The 27,702-nt window shown below is 43.4% G+C and overlaps 1 protein-coding gene across 5 annotated transcripts in view; it reads right to left on the bottom strand.

The window, feature by feature from the left end:
• Window positions 1-4,230: 4,230 nt before the first annotated feature.
• LOC125903146 (girdin-like) overlaps window positions 4,231-27,702 on the bottom strand; it is a 92,753-nt gene continuing 69,281 nt past the window's right edge. The window contains exons 21-37 of one of the 5 annotated variants that reach the window (XM_049599859.1): window positions 27,404-27,542; window positions 26,408-26,584; window positions 25,898-26,059; window positions 23,247-23,524; window positions 21,954-22,097; window positions 21,603-21,789; window positions 21,221-21,366; window positions 20,267-20,359; window positions 19,648-19,850; window positions 19,241-19,288; window positions 14,869-14,946; window positions 13,108-13,338; window positions 12,865-12,918; window positions 11,054-11,134; window positions 10,302-10,391; window positions 7,511-7,776; window positions 4,231-7,230 (exon numbers count right to left, since the gene is read on the bottom strand). In XM_049599859.1, the coding sequence (XP_049455816.1) occupies window positions 6,343-7,230; window positions 7,511-7,776; window positions 10,302-10,391; window positions 11,054-11,134; window positions 12,865-12,918; window positions 13,108-13,338; window positions 14,869-14,946; window positions 19,241-19,288; window positions 19,648-19,850; window positions 20,267-20,359; window positions 21,221-21,366; window positions 21,603-21,789; window positions 21,954-22,097; window positions 23,247-23,524; window positions 25,898-26,059; window positions 26,408-26,584; window positions 27,404-27,542 (3,265 nt within the window). In that variant the 3' untranslated portion in view covers window positions 4,231-6,342. The remainder of the gene's footprint in view (window positions 7,231-7,510; window positions 7,777-10,301; window positions 10,392-11,053; window positions 11,135-12,864; window positions 12,919-13,107; window positions 13,339-14,868; window positions 14,947-19,240; window positions 19,289-19,647; window positions 19,851-20,266; window positions 20,360-21,220; window positions 21,367-21,602; window positions 21,790-21,953; window positions 22,098-23,246; window positions 23,525-25,897; window positions 26,060-26,407; window positions 26,585-27,403; window positions 27,543-27,702) is intronic. The other 4 variants (XM_049599862.1, XM_049599861.1, XM_049599864.1 and 1 more) reach the window with 4 other exon arrangements.

The raw sequence follows: 27,702 nt of genomic DNA, 5'->3' as shown, positions 1-27,702 counted from the left end.
AATGGAAAAGATTTAAGCTGTCCAGGCGGACAGGTGTAACAAAACTGACAACATAAAAAGGGAAAATGTGAATCATGCACTTTCTGAGCTGAGAATCAGCTACAAGAAGTGAAAACACCTGTGAGGGGAGTTTGCTGGTGTGCAGGAAAGATTTAATCAATACTTCACTCCTTTCAGGCAAGGAGCTTCTCTTTGATGTGAATGAGCTCTGCAGAAATGGTCAGCTCTTCTTACAAAAAAAAAAAAAAAACAGTTGAAAAATACCTAACATTAGACCTGAAAGTAGCCAATTTTATTATTTATCTGACACGTCAAGGTCAGTTGACAGACTACAAGGAGCTTACCAGATCTCTGCTTCTGCTTCTGCTTCCAAATCCAAAAAGAAAAAGTCTCAGAGGGAAACAGAGAACTTAACAGTGAGTGGACAGATGTCTTTGCTTTCACCACCAACACTGCACTGTTCAAGTACGAACTAGTCATAAAGACTCCACTGCAGAGTAGCCACCTTGTGTTGAAACATATTAATGAAAGCTCATTAAGAGCCATTAGTAATATTGATTGGCTTATTTAGACCTAATAGGCTGTGTTACAAATATGTACTGCAGCTCTGGACAAATTAAGAATAAAATTGATGCCAAAAATGGTTCTTTTGATAGCCCAGGTTTCTGAACCCTGCTGTAAACATTAACGTATGTATATGTATGCAGAATCTGAGAGCAGAGGGACAAGATTCTGATATCAGAAGTGTTCTGGTTCCCATTTGTAGCCCAAGTAGTACTGGCCAATCATGTTTGGCCAATACTGGAAAAGCACAATCTTGAAACCTATCAGCTTTCTTCTGAGGACAAGTTAGCTTTATAATCTTACTATATAATGACGACAACTTGGTCAATCCATGTGAAATTTGGCAAAGTGGTAGAGGGTCATGGGAGGATGCCAATGAAGCAATATTACATCAATTGGCCAAAGGTGGGCGCTATAGCAACCAATTGAAATGTCAAACTTTGAATGGGCATATCTCATGCCCCGTATGTCGTAGAGACATGAAGCTTTGCACAGAGATGCCTCTCCTCATGAGGAACACATTTGCCTCAAGAACCCATAACTTCCGCTTATATAGATTTTCTGCCATTTTGAATAATTTGAAAAACACTTCAAATGGATCTCTTCCTAGGAAGTTTGAGCGATCTGCATGAAACTGGGTGAACATAATCTAGGGACCAATATCTAAAGTTCCCTCTTGGCAAAAGTTGGAAAACTTCCTAAAACTGAGCTTCTATAAGGCAATGAATATTGCGGAGGGCGTGGCTCATCACATAAAGGTGTATAACATCTCAAGGGTTTCACCCATCACCACGCAACTTTGTAGGCATATGACCACACATAATCTGAGGGGACCCCTCCATTATTGACCCCATCAAACAAAATGGGGGCGCTAGAGAGCTCATTTCTTATCTAGGCCTAACCGCCATATGGATTTTTACTAAACTTGGTAGATATGTAGAACAGGACGCCTCAAGGTGACTGGAGAAATTTAACTCTACTTGGCAACTGGGTGGCGCTATAACAACAGAAAAATGCTTCAAAATGGCTAAAATGCGACCGATCGCTGTGGCTCCCCCTGTGGACCAATGTTGGTGTTGTTTCTAATGTTTGGTATGACTAAGTCATGGTATGGTATGCTGTACATAATCACAGAAACTGTCAGTGTGTCATTCTGTCAGTCAGTCATTCTGTCTGTCCCACGTTTTTCTACTCACTGACGTGGTCAATCTATGTGAAACTGCACATAGGCATTGAGGACTGGCATAGGTAGAAGGTGACAAAGCTACCAATGGGTATGGACTAGTTATTATTATTTTAAATTTATCTGCATAAGTCGAGACAATAGGGCACAGATGAGGAGGTCTAGGCCCAGATATGCACTGGCTCATCATGAGACTACAGCCGATGTGTTCAGAGATTGTAAATACGTTTACAAAAAAGAAGTAAAAGAAAAATGCATGGAATAAATAAGACGGCACATCTGGTTCTGCTGAACTGATTCTGATTGCAACGCTAAACTGATGAAGTACTTCGAGCATTCACATTAACCGAGCTGCCTCGTTTTCATACATGAGGAAACCATAATATTAGAAACACCTCTTAATACAGTTCAACACCATGTTTGCATCCAGTTTAGCTCCTGAGCTGAAATGGATCAGACTAAAAAGAAACACTTTAATTCTTTACTTCTCCAAGGCGAACATCAAAGCAAACGAATGACATTTTAAGAGTGTGCAGGTTCCTCCCCCAAAACCCTACGTTAACATGAACTTCTGCCCCTGCTCCTGAACACAAGAAGAACAAATATATGGGTCTGTAGATTCTTTAACGGCTCAGCACATTAAAAAAAAAATACAAACAAAAAGAGCGCACAATAGTCTTGATGAATTTTAATTACATCAAATGAATTTATGTAAAAAGTGGAAAAGGAGGAAAACACTGGGTCTCATTATCACCATCATGTTCAACACAGCAACGATACTCTGCACATACTGGGTAGGTCACAGGTCACCTATACTGAGGGCCTCATCAGGAAGCAGTTTACACGTGTATTGTTTTCAGAGCAGGATGGGGAGCAGTACGAGATGATTTACTGTAATATGATATATGGTTTAAGCTAGGATGAACAGTGTGTACGGTTTGTGTCAGTGTGTGTGTGAGTGTGGTGGCATGAGCCATGGCTGCCAACAGTTATATAGGTGACCTGAAACACTCCCATGATTAGTTTCTCTCTCTCTCAGATCACACAACCTTCACTCGTGATTGGCAGGCAATAGACGCCGATCACACAGCTGTCATGGCTTCCTGTCCAAGTCCATTTGGCGTCCCCACTGAACGCTGTCCTCCTCTTTGATCGGACAAAGGAAGTGGGGTGATTGGCTGATTGATTGCTCCATGCAGATTGTGATTCTTCCGTCTGAAAGCAGGTTGAGTCAGAAAGGTTTGGTGATGTCATGCTTTAAAGATGTTCTGTACGAGTCTGTCTTTGCTTGTGCATGCTGCCCGTTTAGAAAACACTTTTTCAAGATGATGGCGTTGGGCAGAAGAAGGTCCGGCTGACTGAAGTTGCACAGGAGATCCAAAATGGAGTCTGCTTTAAGATGGCCCTTTTGGCTGTTGTGTGAACATTGGCACTTAATCTTAGTCCGCAGAGACTAGTGCACATCTAGCAGTCCGTCACACTAAAGGACACGTGGCAGTGCGATCGGCCACATCTTTAGTCTTTATAGAAAAGAAAAAACACAGCAACATTTTCTAGAATTTTTCTGTTTCCTTGATTCAAGGAAGAAAAACAAAACAGAGAAGGAAGCCACTTTTCTCTACCGAAGTGTCCTGGGTTTAGAAAACAAAACAAGGAGGGGGAACAAAAACAGGAAACCGGGATATACAATCTTTTCTCACTGTAGACGGTCTCAGCAGATTAACTCTACTAGGCTTCAGACACACAGCTCCAAGGCCACCTTTCTCTCTGAGTCCCAGGCAAGCACAGAGGAGTGGAAAGAGTCAGAGAAAGAAAGGAGGCAGATTTAGAGAGAAGGAGAGACAAGGGTGACAAAGTAAAAAAAGAGAGAAAAAAGAAGATTAAAGGCCAGAAACAGTATCAGTAGACAGTGATATACAAGGAGACAGGAGGAAGCAGCCAGCCTGGATCTACGTGCATTGTGGAGGGAACAAGAGCGGGGAAGGATTTCAGCGCTACACTGAAGCCATGCAGCAGCAACAAACAGCCTGACAACAGCAAAAGGCCTATTTTCTGTCACCAGCAGGAAACACTCAGCAGTCACCTTCACCAGCAACACAAGAAGCATCATGGAGGAGGGATACGGCGAGGTGCTGGGGTCGTAGCGCTCCTCTTGTTGAGGGGAATTGGGGACACAAACAGGCAAAGTGTTCATCCACTCAGAGCGACATGGTTAAACGGCCCATATGCCATGCAGACCAGGGTCCCGTCAGGCTCTGTGAACAGGCGTTTGGCACCACAGGGACGGTGGGGCGACGGACAGGACAGTGGGGAGGGGAGGGGGGGCAGGTTTGGGCTTAGAGAAGCAGGGGAAGCAAGTGCACGGCAGGATGGACGACATCTGTTACACCATGTTTTAGGTTCCCATGGAGACAAGACCGACCCCCCCTCCCTCCCCCTCCACCCCAATCCCTATTCCTCCCGCTGGAGCAGCACTCACTCACCACGCGCTCACAGCATGGTAGCAGACAGACGAGGGTGGTGGGGGCGGGGTTTAGCAGCTTTGCTGCGGCTCCCCGCTCCTGCTTTTAGACTTTCTGCCCTCCACATCTGTAGGACAAAGGCAATGTTTATGTTACATCTGTAGACAGCGACAGCAAAGTGTTCATTTACTTTATACCTGCATATACTGTGGATTAAATACATTAAAGCAACTTCAAAAGAGCAAGTACTGAGTACAAGAGCAGAAATAAATAAGGATCTAGAGGCAGACAGTACGACTAGTATTGGCACATTAAGCAGTGCTCGTCTTTGATTATAACTTAATGATCACAACAATCTGTACAAGATCTTGTCAGTCTGAAATACATCATCAAACATTATCCATTCTCAAGGTGTGGTGCGTCGGCATGAGTAAATAAAAGTTTCCAGATACCAAAAGAAATGATGTTCGCTTCATTCACAGAACAATCTGACCACTGACACCTGTTCTCAACTTTCTATGTTAACTTCCTGTATCAATTAAAATATACATAATAATCACCTTAGTCATCCTCTACTACCTTCACCGTCAACTTTCACTTCACCAACTATACTTTCCCTCAGATTCAGGGCTGGGCAGTTAATCAAACTTTATTTTTAAAAACGATTTTGGCTTTCAGCAATTATCAAAACAAGTTAATCGAGGTAAAATTATTATTGTGCTGCATTCTGTTTTGCAATGATGCCCTTGTTTTGTCTTGTTTTGTGGTTCCCAACTGTTGGGTCACAGATCAAAGGTGGGTTGCGGGTCCATTTTGAAAGGACCACAAGGGACTCGCGAGTGTGTCAAGTTTGTAAAGAACACACTTTATTTTAAAGTACAGTGAATTTCTGGCACTTAGCTTTTATTTTGAAGTGCCATTTCCTGCTGTAGAGTGAGTGACCGATGGACAGCGACTTACAACAGACAGCAGACTAGCTCGGCAACATGGCAAAACTCAAGTGTGACGCAGACTGTATTAAACTGTGTGGACCTTGAACTGACGACTAAGGAGGAATCTGGACGCTGTGGCTGCACCAGTTGGGAACCACTGTTCTAAATCCAGCGCACACCTTTCTTTTACAGCAGTGTGCTTTCCCCTCTTTAAAAACCCGAACTCACCGTCAGCCAGGCTGCAGCATATTTAGTTTCTCTTGAGCCAAGATGACAAACAAACAGCCTTGAATCAATTAATCGTGATTTCAATATTATATTTTGCCGTAATCGATTAGCCCTCCTCAGATCATTTTGCGAATGAAGCGTCATCATTTTGTCACCAGCCCCAAGAGGTCAGTTAAGACCCACTAGATCAAACCCCACAGAGCGAATGCCCCGGTTAATATCACAGAAAAGAAAATACAGAAAAGGGTGTCAAACTGTACAAAAACAAACACCATCGATACAAACAAAAAGAGGATACACACGATGAGCATTTTGATCACAGTAATCAAAATGAGCGTTTCAGGTCGGACAGAACGAAGCCGTGCATTTTAGTGGATGATGCAACCGAGTTAAAAAAGCAGTGAAAAAGACGCTCAGTCACCCAAACTTCATCAGAGACATCGTTATAAACAGAAAGTGGACAGTGAATCTATTATCTGACAAAGTGAAAAATCTTAATTTGGATTTGTAGTGATGAAACTGCAGCTACGAGATCTGTCCCGTAATACAGAGGTTTTGTTTTTTATGGATCATGGTGACAAATTATTTCTCATCAGTGCTCATTAAAGATTAAAGCTCTAAACAGAAATACAAAACTAACTGCAGATAATAGTGTAGTGTTAGCCAGGGAAACAGATTCAATGCAGAAACAATAATATGGCTGTTGGATGAAAGAACATTCATCAAAGTCCCACCTCGGAGAAAAGCACAAGGCAGAAAACAGGAAGTGACCAAAAAAACAAAACAAAACAAAAAAAACCAAACACCGATCAGCACCATGGCAAACAGAAAAGAACGAAACAAAAACACCACACAGAGATAGTGCTCCAATAAATACATGCAGAGGAGGATTTGTCATTTATTCATCCGTTCATTTTCCCCTCTTTATATCAAGTCTGGTTAAAAGATCAGCGAACCAGAACCTCCCTGTCGTTCACACACACCCGTACTCGTACCACAGAGACTGGTTGTCCTCTGGGCTCAGCGATTGGTCCGAATTATTCACACGATTAGGATCAATGCCCTCGTGATACTCTTTCTGGCCATTTGATTGGCTGTGAGTGGCCTGGTTTTGGGTGGAGATGTGGTTGGGGATAGAAGGAGGGTGTGTTTTATTTGTAACAGGAGGCCCGCTGATGTTGCTGACTAGGGTGGGGTTGAGAGACAGGAAGGGGAGGTTTTTGCCCGCCGTCTCGCTAAAGATGGAGTCCATGAACACCGACTCTACAGTGAAGGAAGGGCCGAGGAAAGACTCGAGGGTGGAGAGGTCGGGATCCTCCAAGCTACGGCAAGGTAAGCTGAGTGACTTGGGTAGAGGGGTGGTGGTAAGGGGTCCCTTTAGGTTGGTGCTGTTGGGGTGGTACTCACTGGGTGTAGGCTGGGAGCGTACGCCAGCCTTGGTGGGGGCAGCGGGAGGAGAGGCGTCGACGGACACGGGCTGCCGGTTGTCCTTTGAGAGCAGGTCGTGGATGCTGGTGCGCCGCGTGGTGCCCTCAGCGGTGGAGATGACGCTGCTGGCCCGGGGCAGCGTGGAGGAGGCCGTGTCCAGGCGTTCGGAGACGGACGTGGCTTTGCCCTGCGTGGACAAGCTGGAGCGGACTGGGACAGAGCCTTTCACACGGGTGCTCTCCGCCTTACGCAGAGTGGGGCGACCCGGTTGTCCAGCGGATCTCGGTGGGCGATCAGAGCTGACCGGTGCTGCTTTCCCACTGGATGAGCGCAGTATGCCCCGGCCCTTTGTGGAAGTGCGTTCTTTCTGCACGTGCTCAGAGGAAGTGGAGAGGCGAGGAGAGTCTACAGTGAGGTTCTCCTGACTGCCAGACTGTAGAAGACAGAGTAAACAAACGGTGTCAGATACGGTGCCATCACGCAGTCCTTTCATATCATTTTTATCCTTGGCTGAAATTCTTCTTGAAAAATTAATCAGCATATCATTCTAAAATAAATAAACTGTTCCAGTAAGTTTTTAGAGAAACTCGCCAAACGCTTTCTTTTCCTCCATATTGAGGATGAGTTTTGGACTACTGTTTCAACACAACAAGCTATTCAACGTCTCAGAACAAAACCATACACATCAGATATAAGTGACTTCGAGGCCTCACCTCTGCAGGATCAATACCCTCATCCAGGAACTGCTGCAGGGAGAGCACCTCGCTGGACCTGACCTGGGTCTGACCAGGGCTGCTTGCGGCAGCAGACGGGTCGAGCGACCTGCGCAGCTGCAGGGGGCTCTGGTGGGAGGAGCGTGAGGAGGTGGGCTGCTGGACGGGGCTGCTGCCGCTGCTGGACCACACCTCCTGGTCCAAACTGAGGCTGAACTCTCCGCTGCTCTCGCTGTGAGGCCTGCTGAGGCTGCCGTTCAAAGTGCCTGTGGGAGGAGGGAGGCCATGATTAGAAAATAGGGAAAGTAATCTATGATCTTTACTGACCTTGACAGTATAATTCAACACTTGGAACAGCATTAGCATCACTCTCCTCTTACACTGCCTACATTTATAGTAATAACAGTAATCATTTAAAAGCAAGGCATAGAGTGAGTCATACTGTAACATTCTGCTTTGTTATTTGCTTTTACTGTGTGAGATCTCTTATCAAGTCTTTGTGACTGAAATGTGATGATTAAAAAATGAAAGACGACCACGTTTTAAAGGAGTGTAATAAAATTTCAATAAGCTGTCTGTTGTAAGAACATTAAAACCTACTCTGAATATTAAACATATTCATGATACACCTGTCACCCATTTGGATTTACTAAATTAATCCCCAATGTCAGTAAATTATAAGAGACTCAATGTCGCTAGCAGCCAGACCCTCTTAAGGGAACACTTTGCCCCCTCAGTGAATGAAGAATCCAAAAGCTGAGGAAATTCTTGATCAAAGGGGTTTTGCGTTAAAACCAGCAAAACTATGTCAAAACATATGTTTACAAACTCTCACAGAACTCATGTAGTATAATCCAAGACTCATTTATCAAGCTGTATGTTCAGTACTTCTTGAACACACACATTTTCCCCCCAAATCTTACTATTTAAAAACACTTGCACATATGAGTAGCATGCCTGGGCGAGCACAAGTGTTTGAACTCTGCTTGCGTCTTCCAGTGAGTTGTCCAGGTGTGCTACTCCTTAAATCAGGGGCGGCAACCATAGAACATATTTGAGCCTCATAATGACAAAAATCAAAATGACATCAAATCCTGGATGGACAACAACTTCCTGAAACTAAACAGCAATAAAACAGAACTCATCATTACTGGACCCAAAGCTCTCCTACCCTCTCCGCAGGACTTCTCCTTCCACATCGACGGCCACAATGTCACTTCCTCCCCCTCAGTACGAAACCTCGGAATCATAATTGACCCCACTCTCTCCTTCAAACCCCATATCAGCAACATCACCAGGACATCATTCTTCCATCACCGCAACATTGCCTGTCTCCGCACCTCCCTCTTCCACTCCACTGCAGAAATACTCATCCACACCTTTATAACCTCCAGACTCAACTGCTGTAATAGCATTCTCTATGGTCTTCCTTCTACCAGCCTCCAAAAACTGCAACACATACAGAACTCTGCTGCCCGGTTACTCACCCACAACCCCTCCAGGAACCACATCACCCCTGTCCTCAAACAGCTTCACTGGCTCCCTGTCCAATACCGCATCCAGTACAAATTCCTCCTCATCAGCTACAAAGCCCTCAATAACCTTGCCCCCTCTTACCTCACTGACCTCCTCCAATGCCATTCCCCCACCTGCCGACTTCGCTCTACTGACTCCAACCTCCTGACCCCCATCACTAGAACCAAGCACCGAACCTTGGGGGACCAAGCCTTCGCTGCCTCTGTCCCAACTCTCTGGAACTCCCTCCCACTCAACACCAGAAATGCAGACTCCCTACAGACTTTCAAATCGCTGTTAAAAACCCATCTGTTCAAACTGGCATTTCCCTACTTTCCACCAGTCATTTTTCATTTTTATTTTATCATCGTTATTTTTTTCAGCACTGTAAAGCGTCTTCAAGTGTCCTGAAAAGTGCTATATAAATCTGATGCATTATTATTATTACAATGGTAACACAAAGGTAATAGTTAGACATAATCTAGCCATAAAATCCTTTTTTCAGATCCTAAACAACAACTCTGATCCTACACTTACTGCTCAACACAAGACAGCAACACATCACTGGATCAATTTCACATGCACTTATTCCTGTACCACCTTACTGTGGTCATTGCTAGTGATGATTTTAGAAGAAAAGGCGCCAGGCCACAGACGTAAGATGCATGTTTTAGTTGACGAAATGTTAAAACATTTTTTTAATCAGTGTAGAGGCTACACATTTTTACAGTTGAAGAATTTAAAAATCACTTTAGGCCTACAACAATGAATGAAAATTGAAATTTTTAAAGTACTGAGCACATGACTGGATAAATAAGACTTAGATTAAACTGCATGTTCTGTGAGAGTTTGTAAAGAGACGTGTTTAAATGTGGCCCCCCCTTTACTTTTACTTATATTATTATTTATTATTAATTTTTTGGATTCTCCGTTCACCATGAAGGCATGCGAGTAAACAAAGTTTTTTTTCCGCACATTCACTGCAACATGGGGTAAGTAACTGATATACAAATGACCCTTTCATGGGTTAAGTATTCATTTAAATGCCCCTGCATCATCTTGATATATTGATTTTGAACAAGAAACAAAAAGGAGAGGGAATAAGTAACCTTTAACTTTTAAAATCACGACAAACTGACTTGATCCAGTTTTCACAGGCGGACACATTTAAGTAAAAACATGAAATAAAAAGATAAAGGGAGCAAAGGAGGAAGATGAGAGTTGTTAGTTGAGAGGAGGAGGAGAAAGGAGGGAGTTAAGGGAAGGAGGAGCATACCTTTGCCCTCCAGAGGAGAAGTGAGGTGGGAGTTATTGTTACTATTACTACTGGTGGTCCTGTTGCTATGGAGACTGGTGGGTCTGGAGGCTGGGTAAGGGACAAGAGGGAAGACACACACACACACACACACACACACACACAAACACACACACACACAGTTAGGATTCCTTACACTTACATGTGCCCACACAAGCATGCACTAACACAAAGAGTGACACGTAGGTGTTCGCTAACAGTTTGACGGAGCATCTCCTGCTGGGGCAGCAGATGGCACATGCCAGGCAGAGGGACAGGAAGGGTGGCTCAGTGCCAGGCTGCAGCGCCAATATGTCGAGTCAGTAAACAAAGGAACCACTGACGGTGAGGACAGGGACGCCTAAACCCAACAACCAACCCAACTTAGAGAGAAAGGGGAGCTGATAGAGACAATCCCGAATAACAGAACACAATAGATTAGTAATAAAAAAGATGAAAAGAGGACATGGGTGGTGTTGTGTGCGACAGAAGAGGAGGAAGTGAGAAGGATGAAAGGAAAGGAAAGAAGTGACCTTGCTCTGCAGTGTTTACAGGGAGAGTTTCAGCTGGAAACCAGGGACCGTGAAATCATTTCAAACTGGTTTTCAGGACAAGTGACACCAGATTAGAATTTTAAATTACATCGCTGATTAGCATCAAAGCTTTTATTAGGTCTAGAAAACCAGCCCCTTGTGGCCTAGTGCCGCATTCAGTGCCGAGTAGTGGTCACTTACTACAGATGCTACAGGGCACTCTGCACATAACACTCAGCTCAACAGGAGAAGGAGCCAGAGCACTGCTGTACACCTGCAGGCCTGATGAAACACACACACACATATCTTGACACATGACATGTACTACTCATTAACGCTGCCCACAGGGCGAAGAAAGAGCAGAGTTTAATGTCTCTTAATGGTTTAAAACACAGAAACAAAACTAAGAAAGCTGTAAAAGTTTGTTGAAAAATCAATAAGTGTCTGAAACTGCCATTAATGATTTAATAACATCTCTAGAGGACTTATGGCTGATACATTATGAGCACTGTCCGGTGTGTACATGAGAGTTTCCTCCAGCCGTTACAGAGACGTACTGGGAAATGGGTCTCACTCATGTATTGGATTTTCATGCATTCTGGGAACTCATCAGCTAAGTAGGATCCAGGCTGGGCAGTAATGTCCTGGGGAACCAGCTGAATGACCACTTAGGATGATAGGTTACAGTATTTCGATGCAAAGTAGAAGTAAGTCTGATATATTACAAAGTCTAAAGCCCTTTTCGTACCAGACTAGAACTACCTGGGAAACTAGTGATTTGTAATAATTATGGAAGTCGTCTGTAATCTTAATCCCTTGCAAATCTGCCGTGTCCATAACTTGTCAAGTAGGTCTGGGCGATATGGACAAAAAAAATCATAACTCATATAAAAGTATTTAGTAGGTCTAAATCCATTGTAGTTTGAACAATTAAACACCTTTGCAAGAGGGAGTTAAAAAGTTGTTTTCCATCTGTTGTCCTTTCAAATGAATCTAGTGCTGGAAAATGATTTAAATATTTTAATCTCATTTATGCGCAGAGCATCAACAGAGACGCCAAGGGAGGGAAGGAGCGAGAGACACTTTGTCCGTGTTACATTCGTCTTGTCAATGAAACGTCTGTTTTGTTGCTGCATTCTGTCGCCTGCATAATCATATAATAGACTACAACTACCAACAGGAACGGCAACGCGCTGTGACCCACCTCACTAGAAGCGCAGCACTGTATTGCACGTGTGCTACTGCAGTAGTTTCATTCCTCTCACAGACTTTAGCGTAGCACGTGCAACATACAGACCGATGTCGCACTGTAGACTAGTTAACAGGCAGATTAAACAGTGGAGCAGCTCTGTGTGTTGCTGGAGAACTTGCGTGGGAACGGGTGGAGCAGAGCTGTGCGGAGAGTAACGCAACTTGACCCTATAGTCAGTAAAATTGAGCAAAATGCAAACTTCACGCATGCACTGCATCACACACAGATGTTGGGGGCTCATTTCTAAATCACATGATGTTCCCAGGTAACACTCGTCCTGTGTGATTAAGAGTAACTGCTTGCACAGAAAGGTATAAAATACATTTAAGAGGGATAAAGACCGAGTGTACTGTACGTGCTAGGAATGTGTGTCAGTGGTTTGGTGGCTGTTTAACAACTGGGTCATCTTCATTAGAGCAGCACAGAACTGATGAATAGTTGCTTGGCCGCAGATTAACTGCCCTGGATAACGTCCTAAAGCCTGAATTAGAGTCAATCCTACTTTCAATGGAGGCTGATCACTCTCTTTTTTGCTCTCCACTAAAATTGCTTTTCCAGCTGTAGATCAAGCTTAATCGAAGAGCAGGAAGGCAGCCCAAAGATTACCAGTGGGACTGCCGAGGACATGACCTCCTTTTTTGGGGCTATTCAGTCTTTTCTCATTCCTCACTTGTAAGACCAGCTGCTGCTGAGAGGCTGCTGCCATTACCCATCCTTATTCTCTTCGTTTGACACAGGTAATACTGATGTTGAGTCTTACCTTGAGTCTTAGGGTCATCTACAGAGCCGGCCACATCTTCACAGGAGGCATTTTCTGTTGAGACACACAAGAGAGTGAAGCTACAGCTGCTTTTTGCACCACACAAATGAGTCCAGTCGACTAAATATGGAAATAAAGACATATCAAACATAGAGCAGATTCATTCTTATACCTGAAAGTTGGTCAGTAAAAAAACATGTCCGTCTCTCTCTACCCTCAGACAAATACAACCAGCATTCTGACCTTTGACCTTAAGCCTCTGCTTGGCCCTGCTATGCCCCGCAGTGGGCAGGGTGAGGGCGGCACAGTCGATGGCGTTGGTGGACAAGGCGAGCTCCTTCATGCGCTGCCCGCTGCGCTTGCTGCTACCTGTCATGCCGACATCTCCGGCCTCAGCGCCGTCTAGGTTCTCGATGCTACACGTCCACTGAGCTCCGCCCGCCACCGCCATGGTCTGCAGCAGGTCATTCATGGCTGAATGGACGAACGGAGGGATGGAAATTAGGGCAGGAACATACGCTGTCCACCTCAAGTCATGCTTGTTCAGCTTTCTGTACGCAACAAACTGTTAGCTTAATAGCAGAGACATTTTGTATCCCTTTAAAGGATCAGCTGGGGATTCAAAATGCCTCAAATTTTGAAAATAATATCTCACAAGAAGTTACCAGTTGCCTCATACAGGCGGTTACAGTGAGTAACTTCAACTCCAAAAGTAAATTGGGGGAAAAAAAAAATCAGGATTATTAGAAGGTATATACTCTAAAGTCAAGCATGTGCATACCAAAAGCATACCTAAAGTGCATAAAGATGGCAGCTGCATGGTTTTGCATCTTTCACATATAGGTGATACATCACCTTAAGAAGCCACTGTCTTTATGCACTTTTTTTTTACTGAGCCGTATGCGACGATAGAGAAGCATGAAGGCATGCAGAGCTGCTCTGAGCAGCCGCAGCTGTACACAAAAGATCGGAGCCGGAGTCAGAACGAGGCAAGTCCATGTCAGCAGAATAAGATCTGAAATGCAGCACACTGACAGAGGAAGTGAGAGATACAGAGAGAGACAGAGAGATACAGAGAGAGACAGAGAGAGTAAAGGCTCCATTTCAAGTCCTCCATGGTGAGTGCGAGCGGAGACGATCAGGCGGTTGGTGATTTTTTTTAAAGTCATGCTGTAATCAAAGATGGAGGCAAACACACCACAGGCGCATGAAAGGCAAACCCGCAGTCTCTCCCACTCCCTCACCCTCACACACACACAACACACACACATACAGAGCCTTTCATTCTGTATACACAAACAAAATTAAACCACGGAGCACATGACAAAGCTGCCCAATAAGTTGCCTGTTGCGTAGTGATTCCCACAGTGACCCAGCTGACAGATATGGCTTTGGCACTGCACCACACAAAGAGGAAATTCTTACTGACACATCAGTTTTTGCACAATTGCTTTTTTGAGGTTGATCCTGAATTCATTTTGCACCTTAACTTTAAGACAAGTTTGTGTTATGCATTCATGTGCTAGTAGTGAGAGTAATAGTGAGAGCTACAGTGACACTACACTGGTGAAAGCTGATAAAAGCTCAGAGCAGATACTCTACAGGAGGGAGTGGAGGCGGCAGACGCAGGGCGGAGGAGGTGACGGAGGGGTGGGGGGGTTACTAGGGGAAAATTATAAAGGACAAGTCACTGATGTCACCAGACGCAGCAGCATGGGGGAACAAATTTTTGGTAAATCTTGTGTAGACGTCTCTAAAATATCACCACTGTGAAAAACGTAAACTCTTGAATGCTACATGAAATGGGAATTTGACCGGCTGCAGGCCTGAGTAGGTTTAAGAGCTGTGACTAAAACCTGAAACTGCCATACTGTCACTGTCACGCCCCCACGCTGCAGCCACCATGAAATCAGCGACTGTTCCTTCTTTGTTTCTCCTAGCGTGGCGATGGGGAGGGAGAGGAGGCGGAGGGAGGGCTAGCGTGGCGGCTAACGGAGGTCTTACACATGGAGCGCCGGTAGATGGCCTTGGCCTTGTCTTTGTCCTTGGATCTGTTCCTCATGAAAGGCAACCTTTTTATAGCTGTCAAGAGCGCAGCCAGAGACAGACAGACAGACAGACAGACAGGGGAGAGAGAGCGACAGAACAAGCCCAAGGGAGGTGGAGGGAAGAAAACAAAAGAAAAAAGGAGGGCAGAACAGAGGGATGTGGTTAACGTTTTCACAAAGAGAGCCAGGGGAGTGATGCAGAGAGAGAGCTGAGCCCCTGGACACTCAACTGGACAAGAGACACACAATGTCATAGACACAACCACTACAGTGTATGACTAAGAAGGGCTGGTTAATATCATTACAGATCGATTTTGATTCATCATAAAGTGTAAGGTATTTCAATCTATTGCTTTAAAGAAATATATAAGTAGATCCATATTGAGTTAATGAAGAGGAAAACAATATCTTTACAGACCAGACATTCTGGTTGTGAAGCTTGTGTTAGGAGGGTTATACAGTTTATTTCTTTCATTTCCTCCACAGACACATAATGTTCAGCCCCACTGATTTTTTACTAGCATTATTAAAGGAACAGTGTGTAAGATTTAGAGGGATTTAGAGGCATCTAGCGGTGAAGACTGCAGACTACAACTGTCTGAAACCTCTCCTGGTTACGATTCCTCCAGTGTTCATGGTTCTGGAGGTTTTAACGGGGAGCCGAATTATCCACAGAGGTTTCTTCCTCTCCAACACAAGCGGACCAGGGGTCTCATTCATAAAACAATGCATAGGATCCACACTAGAAATGTATGTACGAAGAAAAGCCAAAAACGGTGTGCACCAAAAAATATTCGACAATTTCTACAATCAGGCTTACACCTCTCAAAATGTTTGTAAGCATGGGTCAGAGTTTCTCCCATGAAGTCTGTTTCTACACATCACAAATTCTGCGTGGGAAGTGGCGTACACCTCTTTCAGGACTCGTTTTCTGCTTACACAATGTTTATAAATGCGACATCTGGTGATTAAAACTGATTAAAACACTGAGTACAGCAGTTTCACATTACAAATCACTGTTTCTGTGACGCTTCATGATGTGGCATCAGGGTGTCTACAGGTATCAGACAGTTATATTTAATGCTTTTAAAGACCCGCTGAAGACACATTTTAACCAAATTTAGGACAGATTTTCGGACAAATCATGTTCTACTTACTTTGGCATCGCAGGTATGCATTGCAGGTAAGTAGTATATATGTGATGTTGTGCTGAGGTAGGTGTTATGTAGAAATATAGTTATCAGAGTGAATTAAGTCAATCTACATTTTGCCAACAGGTAAGTGCAAGTAAAATGTATGTAAAATGGCAGTATTTTAGTTGTTTAATGATTTCTAATATTAGAAATGTGGACTTTTACATAGAAAGACTTCACTTGTTATCACAAAAATAGATAAATTAAATTAGATAAAACATTTGTCGTAGTAAAGACCTTACAAATTCAAATTTAAGACTATTAAATGACTTTTAAGGCCTTATTGTTGTAACGGTGGATTTAAGACATTTTAAGTACCTATAGACACTGAGACAGGCTCCTAACCAAGCACCTGCTGAAGTGTGCTCACCTTTCTTGTCTGATAACTTAAGATATAGACGTTCAGCTCATTTTTACCAGGAGCCAAATTATCCAGAGGTCTCCTCTCCCAAAATAAACTGACTCTGAGATCTAACTTGGTAAAAACACAGAATAAAGCAGTTTCACGTCAAAAAAAAAAAATCGGTGTTTTCAGACACTCTTGGCTTAGAAGGGCCTCTAACAAGGGTGACTTACGCAAAAACGTGAAAACATGAATGGCCTTAGCTAGAGCCAGTGTTTGGTTTCTCCGCTCTGGGCTACTGTAGAAACACAGTGGTACAACATGGCAAACTCTGCAGGCGAGGACCTGCTCACTATGTTGATATAAACAGCTCAATCTAAGCTAACAAAAACACAACATCTTATTTTAAGCTGATCATACATTTAAGAAAATATACTTATCATATTATATTCCATTTCTGCCAATATATCCCCCTAAATCCGACACACTGAACTTTAAATAAACAATCATTTATTTCCACATTTCTTATTTTAAACATTTGTTCAAGAGCTGTTTGGGTGGACTGAAATGCCTCCCACAGACTTCTTTAAAACCTGCATAATACTTTTAAGGGCAGACTTCTGTACGAAGACACATTATGCTAACAAACACAAAAATGTAAACACATTACACACATATACACACACACACACATACTCATTTTATCTGCACACAACACGAGCACTCTCTCATGTTAATGGTCATGAGTGTATTCTGCATAACATACTGTACAAAACAACACAACTGTCGACACATTACCAGCTACATGAAACACAGAGGATGAAGAATATTAAAGGGTGCAATGAGGAGGGTGAAAAGGTTAAAGGGCAGCTTTACAGCATCAGGGAGGACTGTAATGTGACCAGTGTTAATACTGTACATGTGACTGTGTCTTTGGTGCACGTCCTAATGTGTTATAACTACAGTGTGCTCATATTATCGGCTGTAGTTTACGTCTCACTACTTGCTAACAGCCTCTCTTTATTTCTCTGATAGAGTTTACTGCTTACCTTGAATGTAAATTAAAAAAATATACATTATGTACTTTAATGTGAGTGTTAACGGAACATTGCTTTGGTCCTGCGTGTACAAAAAATACTGACTCACTTATTATACTAGCTTATTTATGCTGCTTATAGCATCCTCATTTTACACGCATTTAACCTTGAAGCAAACACACCTGCTGATTTCAATGCAGATATAACCTACGAGTCCATTCACAACCTGTATTCTTTATTTCATATCTCCTTCTGAATCCAAACAACCAGGACTCTGACACATCTTGCATTGACTGGAAGCCAGCCACAATGCATTGCACCTTTTAATAGCTTGGATGCTACATTAGAGGGCGTTTCTTTGTTGTTTACAGGTGAACTGCACAGATCAGCGGGTTGACACGACTGAAACTGAGAGCTAATGAGCCTTGTTGACCTGTGAGGGGAGAAGTTAAGAGTGAAGTGGACCTGGAACAAATATAGCTGAAGCGTTTTCCAATATTTGAACCACATGAGGGGCGCTTGATTCAGCTCGACAAGAGTACTCCACCAATTTAAATTTGCACTCCTGTAACACTGTCAGACTCATAATGGACAGTTTTTGAACACTGCATCTGAAGAAAATCAATTCACCTTGGAACTGCAGTGTACCAATGACAGCCTGAAGAATGTGGATTCAGACTCCCGGGGTTTGTTCTGTCACAAGCATAAGGAACCAATCCTGTCAACTTGCAAGGTGGAATGTTCCATGATGTTGGTGAAATGAGGGGTATCAGAGGAAAAGTCAGGTGTAGCTATGTTCCAGTATTAGTCATTTTCACTTCAACTTGTCAGAACCAAAGTCGAAGGTGAGCAGGTACACTCGAGATAAAGGCAAGTGGCTGAGGGGCTGGACTAATCTGCATTTTCATAGATCTATGCTAAATAAGGCAAAGGTGTAGAGTCACATCTAAGCCACTTTGAAGCATTAAGGGATGTTTTTCACTTAAAAAAAATCTAAATATGTAACTTTGATGAAAAGAGATGAGTTTTTAGGGGTTTAATCACCAGGAGAGGAACTTTAAGAAAAAGTCAAAATCAATGCAGCAGAATGAGAGATATTGTCTTTTTCATTCCACACATTCTTCTTCCTTATCAAAACCTGGTGCCTACATTACCCACGATGCAAACTGACCACCAACAATTCGATCAGAGATTTGATCGTGTATACTAGTAGCAGCTAATGTTGCTTCAAGACGTTAAGCCAAAAGAAAGACGAGAACCGGGCAACATGTCTGATAAGATTAATTTTGTCACTCAACACTCCGATTTTTATTTTATTTTTTAAACTTGTAGTCCTCAGCCCCAACCAAAATCACTTGTGAAATCACTTGTGCACTTTGTGCAGCTCCCACTGGAGCCACAAATGGCTTTATTCCCATAAACGGTATTACTTTCCCAAGACCTGACAACAGACTTTTATTTAATGAATCAGTCGCGCTCCCCTTTCAAATTGAGTGTCACTTAATACACAAAAAGATATTCTTCATTTAAAAGGTTACAGAAATCAAGCGCTCCCTCTGTTGTTTCAAACACAGGAAACACATCTGACTGTGAGAACCAGGTCCAACATTGAGAGTCAACCTCGTGGTGCTGCGCAGCTCAACCGTAACCTCTAGGACAGCTGAGTGACACAGACAATGGACTCACGAAAACATGCCCTGAGAGACGTGACAGTCGGGTCACAAGCCCCGCCCACCCTCCCCATCCGCAGCATACCATTGGTGGAACCCTGCCCTTGGGCATGGGTCTGCTGCCCTCTCCTCCCTTCGCAGAGAGAGAGAGAGATAAAGAAGCAGAGGAGCAGTTAGGGGAGGAAAGACCCATTCAACCACTCAACCAGTACGCAATCATACAAACCAACACACACACACACATCAAAAAACAGTGTGTGCTGTGACTTTGTGGGTATGTGAGTGTGTGATTATGTGTCTTGCATATACATGTGTGAATGAAATACTGTGAGTATTTTATCAGAGGCACTTTTACTGTACATTGTTTGTAGGGTAAATATATATTTATATAATCTGCATGCCTTCCTTCAGTTGTGGTTGAAACTGTGACTACGCTGATTTTATTTCTTGCGTCTCCATCGGTGTGTGTAAACGTGCTTCCTTTGTACTCACTGCTGCTCCTCTTCTGTGTCAGCGTGTCGTCCAGCGAGTTGGAGCCGGAGCCGATGGACGAGCTGTCCTGGCTGTCCTGTGGGAACGTCAGGAAACCATCACCATACTCTGAGCGCGAGGGAGTCAGTGTGAGAGAGCGCATCCTCTCGCGGGTCTTCGGCTTGATCAACTTCTTCATCTTCAAAGTGATCCAGTTGCCACGCCTACAGCAGGAGAGACGAGGCAGAGAGACCATTGAAAACACGAAGATGAAAAATAAGGGCATATAAAGTCAATATATACTGTCATAAAGTGTCTGATTTATTCCTTGTGTGTACACAGCCTCTAAATGTTCCCACAGATGATAAAAAACAGTTGCAGTATACAGCTGTTTAAAAGCTCTGCAGACCATAAATTTTTGATGCATCACTTCCTGAGGCTGCAGTGTAAGTGTTTTCTGCCATTCCCCCGCCTCCAGATAAGAGTCAACAAGCAAACAGAATTTTGAACATGAGAGTCAGCTATGATACACCGACTTGTTGCAGTCACTCTGATTTTTTTTTTACATTAAGATGTTACACCAGTCATTGATTCAAAATAACTTTGTTTTTTTTTTTTTATTTATGAATCTGCTTTTTACCTGCGTGGAGGCGAGGGGTCGTAGAACTTGTACTGGTCCATGATCTTCTCCTCCAGCTTCTCTTTCTGTCTCCTCAGCTCGTTCAGCTTGTCTCTGATGGGTGAAGAAATAAGAGATGATCCAGTGAGAAAGACACAAGTTAAAGTGCATACAATCTAAATACAAATGCATGTCCTATAGCATGACTTCAGACACTTAAATCTAATGTTTTTTTTAAGAGCTTTGCAGAATCATTTTTAACCAAATTAAAGACTTTTTTAACAAGACATCGTTTTTTCATTGCAGGTGAGTATATAAATAGTACATATAGCCCTGTTTCCTCCACACACTTTCAGTACAGTACCTTTGGAACCAACAGTAACTCTTCAGACATGGTACCTAGACCCTAGCGTTTCCACTGCAAACAGTACAGTAATGTGGGCTGGGTTGTTGTCACTCACTGCCACAACTCAGCAACGAGCAGAGTGACCGTCCACTATCAACCAATCAACAGACTGCAGTGTTCACAGCTTCACCTTTTAGTACCAGATCTGTGTGCTAGGTACCCCAACAGAGGGGGGACAGTACAGAATGGTTCCATAGGTGCACAACTTTTCACAGTGGAAATGGTAAAAAAGCGTACCGAACTGAACTGTTTCGTACTGTACTAGTCGGTGGAAACGGGGCAAATGTAGTCCCATGCAGAGGTAGGTTTTGTGTAGGAGTATGGTTATTAGCTTAACCAATTTTGACAAAAAGAAAAGATGGATAAATTAAATTAGTTAAAATGTTTGCGGCACTTAAGACCTCACAAATTGTAGTGACTTTTATGAAATTTGATCAAAGACATTTTAAGACTTTTTAAGGACGTGCAGACACGCTGGTGCCATTATCACACATATCAGTGGAATATTAAAATCACTGCAGACAGGGACGTGTTTGCTGTTCAAAGAAAGCATATCATCAGCGGTTTACATGTATTGTCTTTGCTCCACGTGGAACAGGTCCTTGCTCTCCATGGTCTGCTCCAGCAGTGTGCGATTCTGTAGCATCAAAGTCTGGATCTGGTCCAACAGGTGGCGGTTCTCCTCCTCCAGATTTCCTTTCAGCTGGCTCAACAACTAACACACACACACACAGATACATTAAAGTGATACAAAGACTCCAGGCTCAACAACAACTTCAATACATTAAAGGTAAAAACCATCCACAACACAGCTGGCTTAAGAAGTCATCTCTACAATAACGATACGTTAAAAGAAAAGCCAAACCAGCCAAAAGACAGCTGGCTTTAAAAGTGGCACACAGACACATGATGGGAAACTCCCAAACACTGAGAAGAGAAATGTCTCCTCACCTCACACTGGTTGGTGAGCTTGGTGGAGGTGATGTCCAGCTGCTGGTACTGCTCCTTCAGTTTAGAGAACTCGGCCTCCAGCTTGGTTTGTTCCAGCTTGGCGCTGTTCAGCTGGCTCTTTGTGTTCTTATGATCCAACTGGAGATTCTCGTTGTCCTTCACCAGCTGACGATAGGTGTTATTCAGCCTGAGGAGAGAGCAGAGGGGCTCCTCAATATATAGATGCATGTGCATGTCAAAGTGTCTCTTCTAAATTCATAGAAACACAAGGTGTAATTTGAGAAAAACATCAAGAATTTAAAAGGCTGAGCATTTTGTTGAGTCAGTAATATTGATACAGGTTGATCTGACCTGTCATTTTCCTCTTTGAGCAGTTTGTACTGGTCAGCTGTGGCTTGGTGCGTTTGGTTTTCTTGCGCCATTTTTTCCTGCTGCTCCTTCAGATTCTTCTCCAGATCCTCCAGCTCACCCTTCCTCTGCAGGAGCTGCTTGTACCTGCACACATAACAACACACATGCATTACTAACTGTCCAATGAGTCACATACAGATAGATTTAACGGGTAGCTTGGGCATTTGTCAGCATGGACTGTATTTTCCCATGTTTTTGCATCTAAGTGATTAATCTGAACAACAATATTTGAAATTTTTTCAGTACTGAGCGAGAGCGCTGCAGCCGACAACGGAGAAACAGGTTGCATCATAACAAACAGGGCATTTGTGCAGAGTTTATATCCGCTAAAAGTGCTTGTTTTTTGCCACTGACATGTTTAAATTATCATTCCAACATTATGGAAAGGATCCTTTCAGAGATAGGCAATTTTGTTTAAGAGTAAGATCCTTTTGTGTACCCAGAAACAGCCCCGAAATCACCATTGCCAAACCCACCAGACTCCATTTAAATAAACGGTAATTTAAGGGTGTATAGAGCTGGCATACTTTTGCATCTAACTGGTTAAATTAAGGGTTCATTTCAACTAAACCACAGTTAATGATTGTTAAAACAGTGGAACAATGAACCAAGATGGTTTGTGTGGATTTTATTTTGTTTCTGTTGACTTTGAATGAAGTGTTTTTAGGAAAACAAAATTACCGTTTATTTGAATGGAGTCTGGTGAGTTTAGCAATGGCCACTTTGGGGCTGTTTTTGGTTGCACAAAAGGATCTTGCTCTTTAACATAAAGATTTTTCTCTGTAGGGTCATTTCTATCATGCTGTCAGACACTTTTAATAATACTCTGAGCCTGTTGGTGGCAAAAACTTTTTTTAACACTTTTATTAAACGTAAATTGACAATGTGCAATTGCCCATGAACATTACATTGCAGCCTGTTTTGCTGCTGCAATACTCTTGCTCAATACTGGGCCAATTTCAAAATCTGTTGTTCTGATTAGTTACTGAGACAAAAATGTGGGAAAATAGAGTCAAGAGTGAAAAATACTTAAGTTACCCTTTAAATAAGACAGGAAAGACGGCATAGCACCCAAACAGGCCTATAGTTCCCTCTAGTTACTCAACATGGTCACTTTTATGAGTTTAACACTGCCCTCACAAGACAACGTACAAAAGCAGGTCAAAGTAATGTATAAAGTGATGAGTAAGACTTGAGCAAGTGCCCACTCCATGCTCGTAAACCCGTTCTCACTTGTCCTCCAGGTCCCTGTGCTGCTGCTCCAGGCTCTTGCGGGAGCTCTTCAGGCTGCCGTGCTTTCCGATCAGTGCTTCATACTCGGCCGCCTGCCTCTCGTGGAGCGCCGCCAGCTTCTCGTGATCGCGCAGGAGCAGCTCGTAGGTGGACCTCAGCTCCTCTTTCTCCTTCAGGGCTCCCTCGCGCTCACCCTCCACGCTGCTCTGCTGGCTCTGCAGTTGAGCATTCTGGGCCATGAGGGCTGCACTCTTCGAGCTCAGGGTGGAGTTCTCCACCTAAAGGAGAGGACGAAGATGGAGATATATCAAGTAAGGAGATGCAGAGAGGGGGCGTGGAAGGAGAGGAGAAGATTGCAGAGAAAATAAGAAAAGTCATTCTGTCTGCGGTTATTAAAAGATCATATTTCCTGAGAGAAGTACTGAGCTCCTCAAATCAGACTTTAAAGGACACAAAGGTAAAGTAAGCAGAGGTTGTTGCTGTGTTGTTCTACAGGGGGCGCTGTGTCTCTGTTTGGTTTGTTCTCCCCCTCTGCTGTGAGCTCCATCTACAGAACACCAGCAGGAAAACTGTTTCTTTTCATGTTTCCTTTGTGGCCACAGCGGTTTCCTAGTCTCAAATCCCTCTTCAATCATGACTAGTGTGTGTGTATTCATCCTCTGACACACACACACACACGCACACACTTTGTCCAGGTGCTGACACACTTTCAGTCCTGTTAAACAGCTTTTCACCTCCAGCACAAACACACCTGCTCTCACATACAACCCACACCCACCAAGAGACGTACGCAAACACCCACAGAAACAGCTCGTAGCCACTGTATGGTCAGTGTAAATCCTGTCGCCTGTAAGCAGGGTTTGAATTGCTGCCAAACGGGGAGTATGAGTCTAAATCCATAGCAAGGAGCTCAGCAGCCTGGCAACACAACTGTACAAACAGGGCAATGTTGAAAAAAGGCTGGATGGTTTTAGATTGTGTGTGTTTAAAATGAGGAATAATTTATGTTGTTTTGCATTAAATACGGCGAAATAGAATATTTCAGTAAGTATTTTATACTTTTATACTATATCATATACACCACAATAAGTCTATAGTGCATGCATCTTGGAGAAATATCTGGATAAATCTTTGGGAAGTTTTTCCTCATCAGAATCAAGTGTTGTATCTATTGTTAAGCCATTTGACGCAACACACTGATTTGTTATTTAGGGCTGTATAAATAAAACTGGCAAAACTGACAATGGTATCAGCTTCATTCTTTAATATATAGTATATATTAGCAGAAACAGAATATAATACAATAAGTATGTTTTCTTTAGTGTATAATTACCTGAAAATAATAATCACTAAGTTGTAGTTGCCTTAGAATGAGCCATTTACATCTACATAGGGAGCAGGTCCTTGCCAATGTAGACTGCCATGTTGCACCACCGTGTTTCTACGGTAGCCCAGAACAGACAAACCAAACACTGGCTTTAGATAGGGCCATTTGTGTTTTCCTGTCCGCCACTGTTGTTAGCAGCCCCTCCACAATAAGCTAAACCGTAAAACTGCCCTTTTCAGTGTTTTTAGCAGTTTAAATCGCCAGGTCCGTTTGTCTTGGAGAGGACAAGACCTCTGTGAATATTCCGGCTCCCGGTAAAAAACCTCCAACCACCAACTGAATCCTAAGCACAGCTCATTTAAATTGAATTAAAACACACAATAATATCTTATTCAGAAATAAAACAATGACATTAAAATTACATTTCTGGGGCGCCCACTAGGTCACCTGGTGGAGCAGCAGCAGCGAGTTAGATTCTAGCCCACCTTCCTTTGCTGTCATTCCCCTTTCTCTGCCCCTTTCATGCTACATCTGTCCTATCAAATAAAGGCAAAAATATCTTAAAAAAAAAAAGAAAAATGACATTTCCATCTTGCTGATGAAGATCATGTGGTACGACTGAAAGCTCCAGAACAGTTACTAAATGGACCTTGAGGTGAGACTCCAAGTTCAAGCATCAACGCTGATCCTTTTAAGGACTTATCATCTTCATCGGCCTTCAGAGATAACTGAAGTTTGAACATCTACAACTGCATGACAACTAATGAACTCCTTTATCCTATGTCGCTCTATCAACTGAGTGTTTCTACCACAGATTGTAGCAGTGGTGGACCATCAAGGCCTGCTAGCCTTTTATGAGGGCCTGACAATTTTCTAAATGAGGAAGTCATAATTCAGACAGACAGTAGCAGACAGTAAGCAGAGAGAAACAACCTTGCTGGCAACTGAAATGTTTCATGAACCGTACCTCAGTCACTTTTGTCTCCAAAAGCTGGAAAAGTAGGCGTTTAAACACTTTAACATTAACTGTTTTTTACTCACACAAAACATAAATCATCATTTAAGGCCTGACCACAAAACCCACGGTCAACCGCTGAATTGTAGTCTGCAGTGTCTCGTGAGGCTGAGGCAGATTATTATGACAATAATACAAACTTGCTGCAGTCTGCTCATGTTCATGTCTTTCACTGAGTTACAGAGCTGCACTGATTATACTGACTGTGTTGTATTTCAGTTGTAAACAACTACACCGGTGGCTTTGTTGTCTGTACGTGTAATGTATTCCTGCTGGACACTGTATTGTGTGGGATGTGTCGGGGATTACCTGCAGCTTGGCGTTCTGCGTCTGTAGTGTGGTATTGTTCTCCTGTAAAGAAGCTGTCTGCCTCTGCACGGCCACTATCTGAGCCTGCAGGTTGGAGCTTTGAGTTTCCAGCTGTTTGAGCTGGCTCCTCAGGGCCGCCTTCTCAGCCTGCAGCGTAGCATTCTGGGAAAAACACACACAGAATACAAGATACTGGATGCAGAACTCAGTGTGTGTTCACCAAGTCACAACAGCCATTTTGATACTTTGCGCTCCACTGTCTCGCAGGTTCCCTCCAATCGTGGCTACGCCTGGATCGTGTGTCGTGTTTGTGCTGCTGCTGTGGTCCTGCCTGATGTCCACTACTACTGCTGTTATCATTAGTCATACTTCTAATATTATTATACACATATGATTATATTGTCCTTATCTGCTATGAGGATCCAAGGACAGAGGGATGTCGTATGCTGTAAAGCCCTCTGAGGTGATCTGTGATATTGGGCTTTGTAAATAAAACTGAACTGAACTTACATTCCTCTCCACCTCAATGAGTCTGTCTTTGACTTTCAGCAGCTCTCTGGTGGCTTCATGACTCTCTTTCTCCCATTTACTGACAGCCTGAGGGTCCTCCCCTCCTCTAGGGGGCGAGCTCTGCACCATCCTCTCCTCCTCCTCCCTTTGACGCAGCGCCTCGTAGTTTTTCTTTACCTGCAGAGAGACACACGAGTAAACACAACAAAATGAATTCCTCCAGCATAAATATCATGTAAATCCACGACAGCTGAAGATGAAACACTGCTGCAGGCTTGACTGTAAATATCACTGAATGAAAAAGCAGACAACATGAGCAAAACATGACATGAGTGATGGTGAAGAGTAGTTTCACAGCTGGAACTGAGAGTTCATCTACAGAAGCCTCAACTTTCCCAGTCAATGTTTTAACGTTGGATCCGATTTGTGTCAGCAAGCTCAAAACACAACCTCCTCCCTAAAGGAAAGCAGACATCCTCCACTCCACTCCACCTCTTCCACAGCCTCCTGCCGCCTCATGAATTGATAAACTGGTGATAGAAGTGGGAGAGTGGATGTATAAATAATGTATTGGCCTTGAGAAGCCCTCAGTGTTTTCAGTGTTTCTAGTGTTTTAGACTTGAGGGAATGATTTTAGGACGCTCTGTGCTCAAGTGGACGGGCAGGAGATTGGTTTGGACTGATGGCTGGGAGGAAAATGTTTTTAAAGTCTGGCTGAGCAAAGCATCTGCATGGGACACACCAAAATAAAGTATGTTTCTGCAGGTATTTCTAAGATTTTTTTTTTTTTGGCCATTTTGCCTTTATTGAACAGGACAGGCAAGCGTGAAGGGGGAGAGAGAGAGGGGGGATGACATGCAGCAAAGGGCCACAGGCCGGCCCCGAACCCGGGCCGCTGCGGCAACAGCCCTGCACATGGGGCGCCCGCTCCGCCACCAAGCCACCAGCGCCCCTCTGCAGGTATTTCTAGTAAGATTATGGATTTGTGTCACTGACCGTCTTGAGCTCCTGGCGCAGCTGCTGATTGAGGTTGGAGGACTCCTGCAGTCTGGCCTCCAGGGCGGCGATCTTTTCCTCTTTAATCTCCAAAGATGATTTCAGAGTCGACTCCAGTTTGGTTTCCAGGAGTTTAAACCTGAAAACAAACACTCAAGTCAGCTCAGTGTGTGTGTGTGTATTTATGTTTCCAGTCTAGAGCATGATCACACATTTGTAGTCCCAAACACAGATAATGTATTATTTTTATTGCTGCAGTGTAGCAGGGCCAACTGACTTCTTGGCAAGAGCGTAGCAAG

The sequence above is a fragment of the Epinephelus fuscoguttatus genome, linkage group LG16 (genome assembly GCF_011397635.1).
Source record: "Epinephelus fuscoguttatus linkage group LG16, E.fuscoguttatus.final_Chr_v1".
NCBI lineage: Eukaryota > Metazoa > Chordata > Actinopteri > Perciformes > Serranidae > Epinephelus > Epinephelus fuscoguttatus.
The sequence above is the reverse complement of the archived record's forward strand: the minus strand, read 5'-3'. Positions and strand labels throughout refer to the sequence as shown.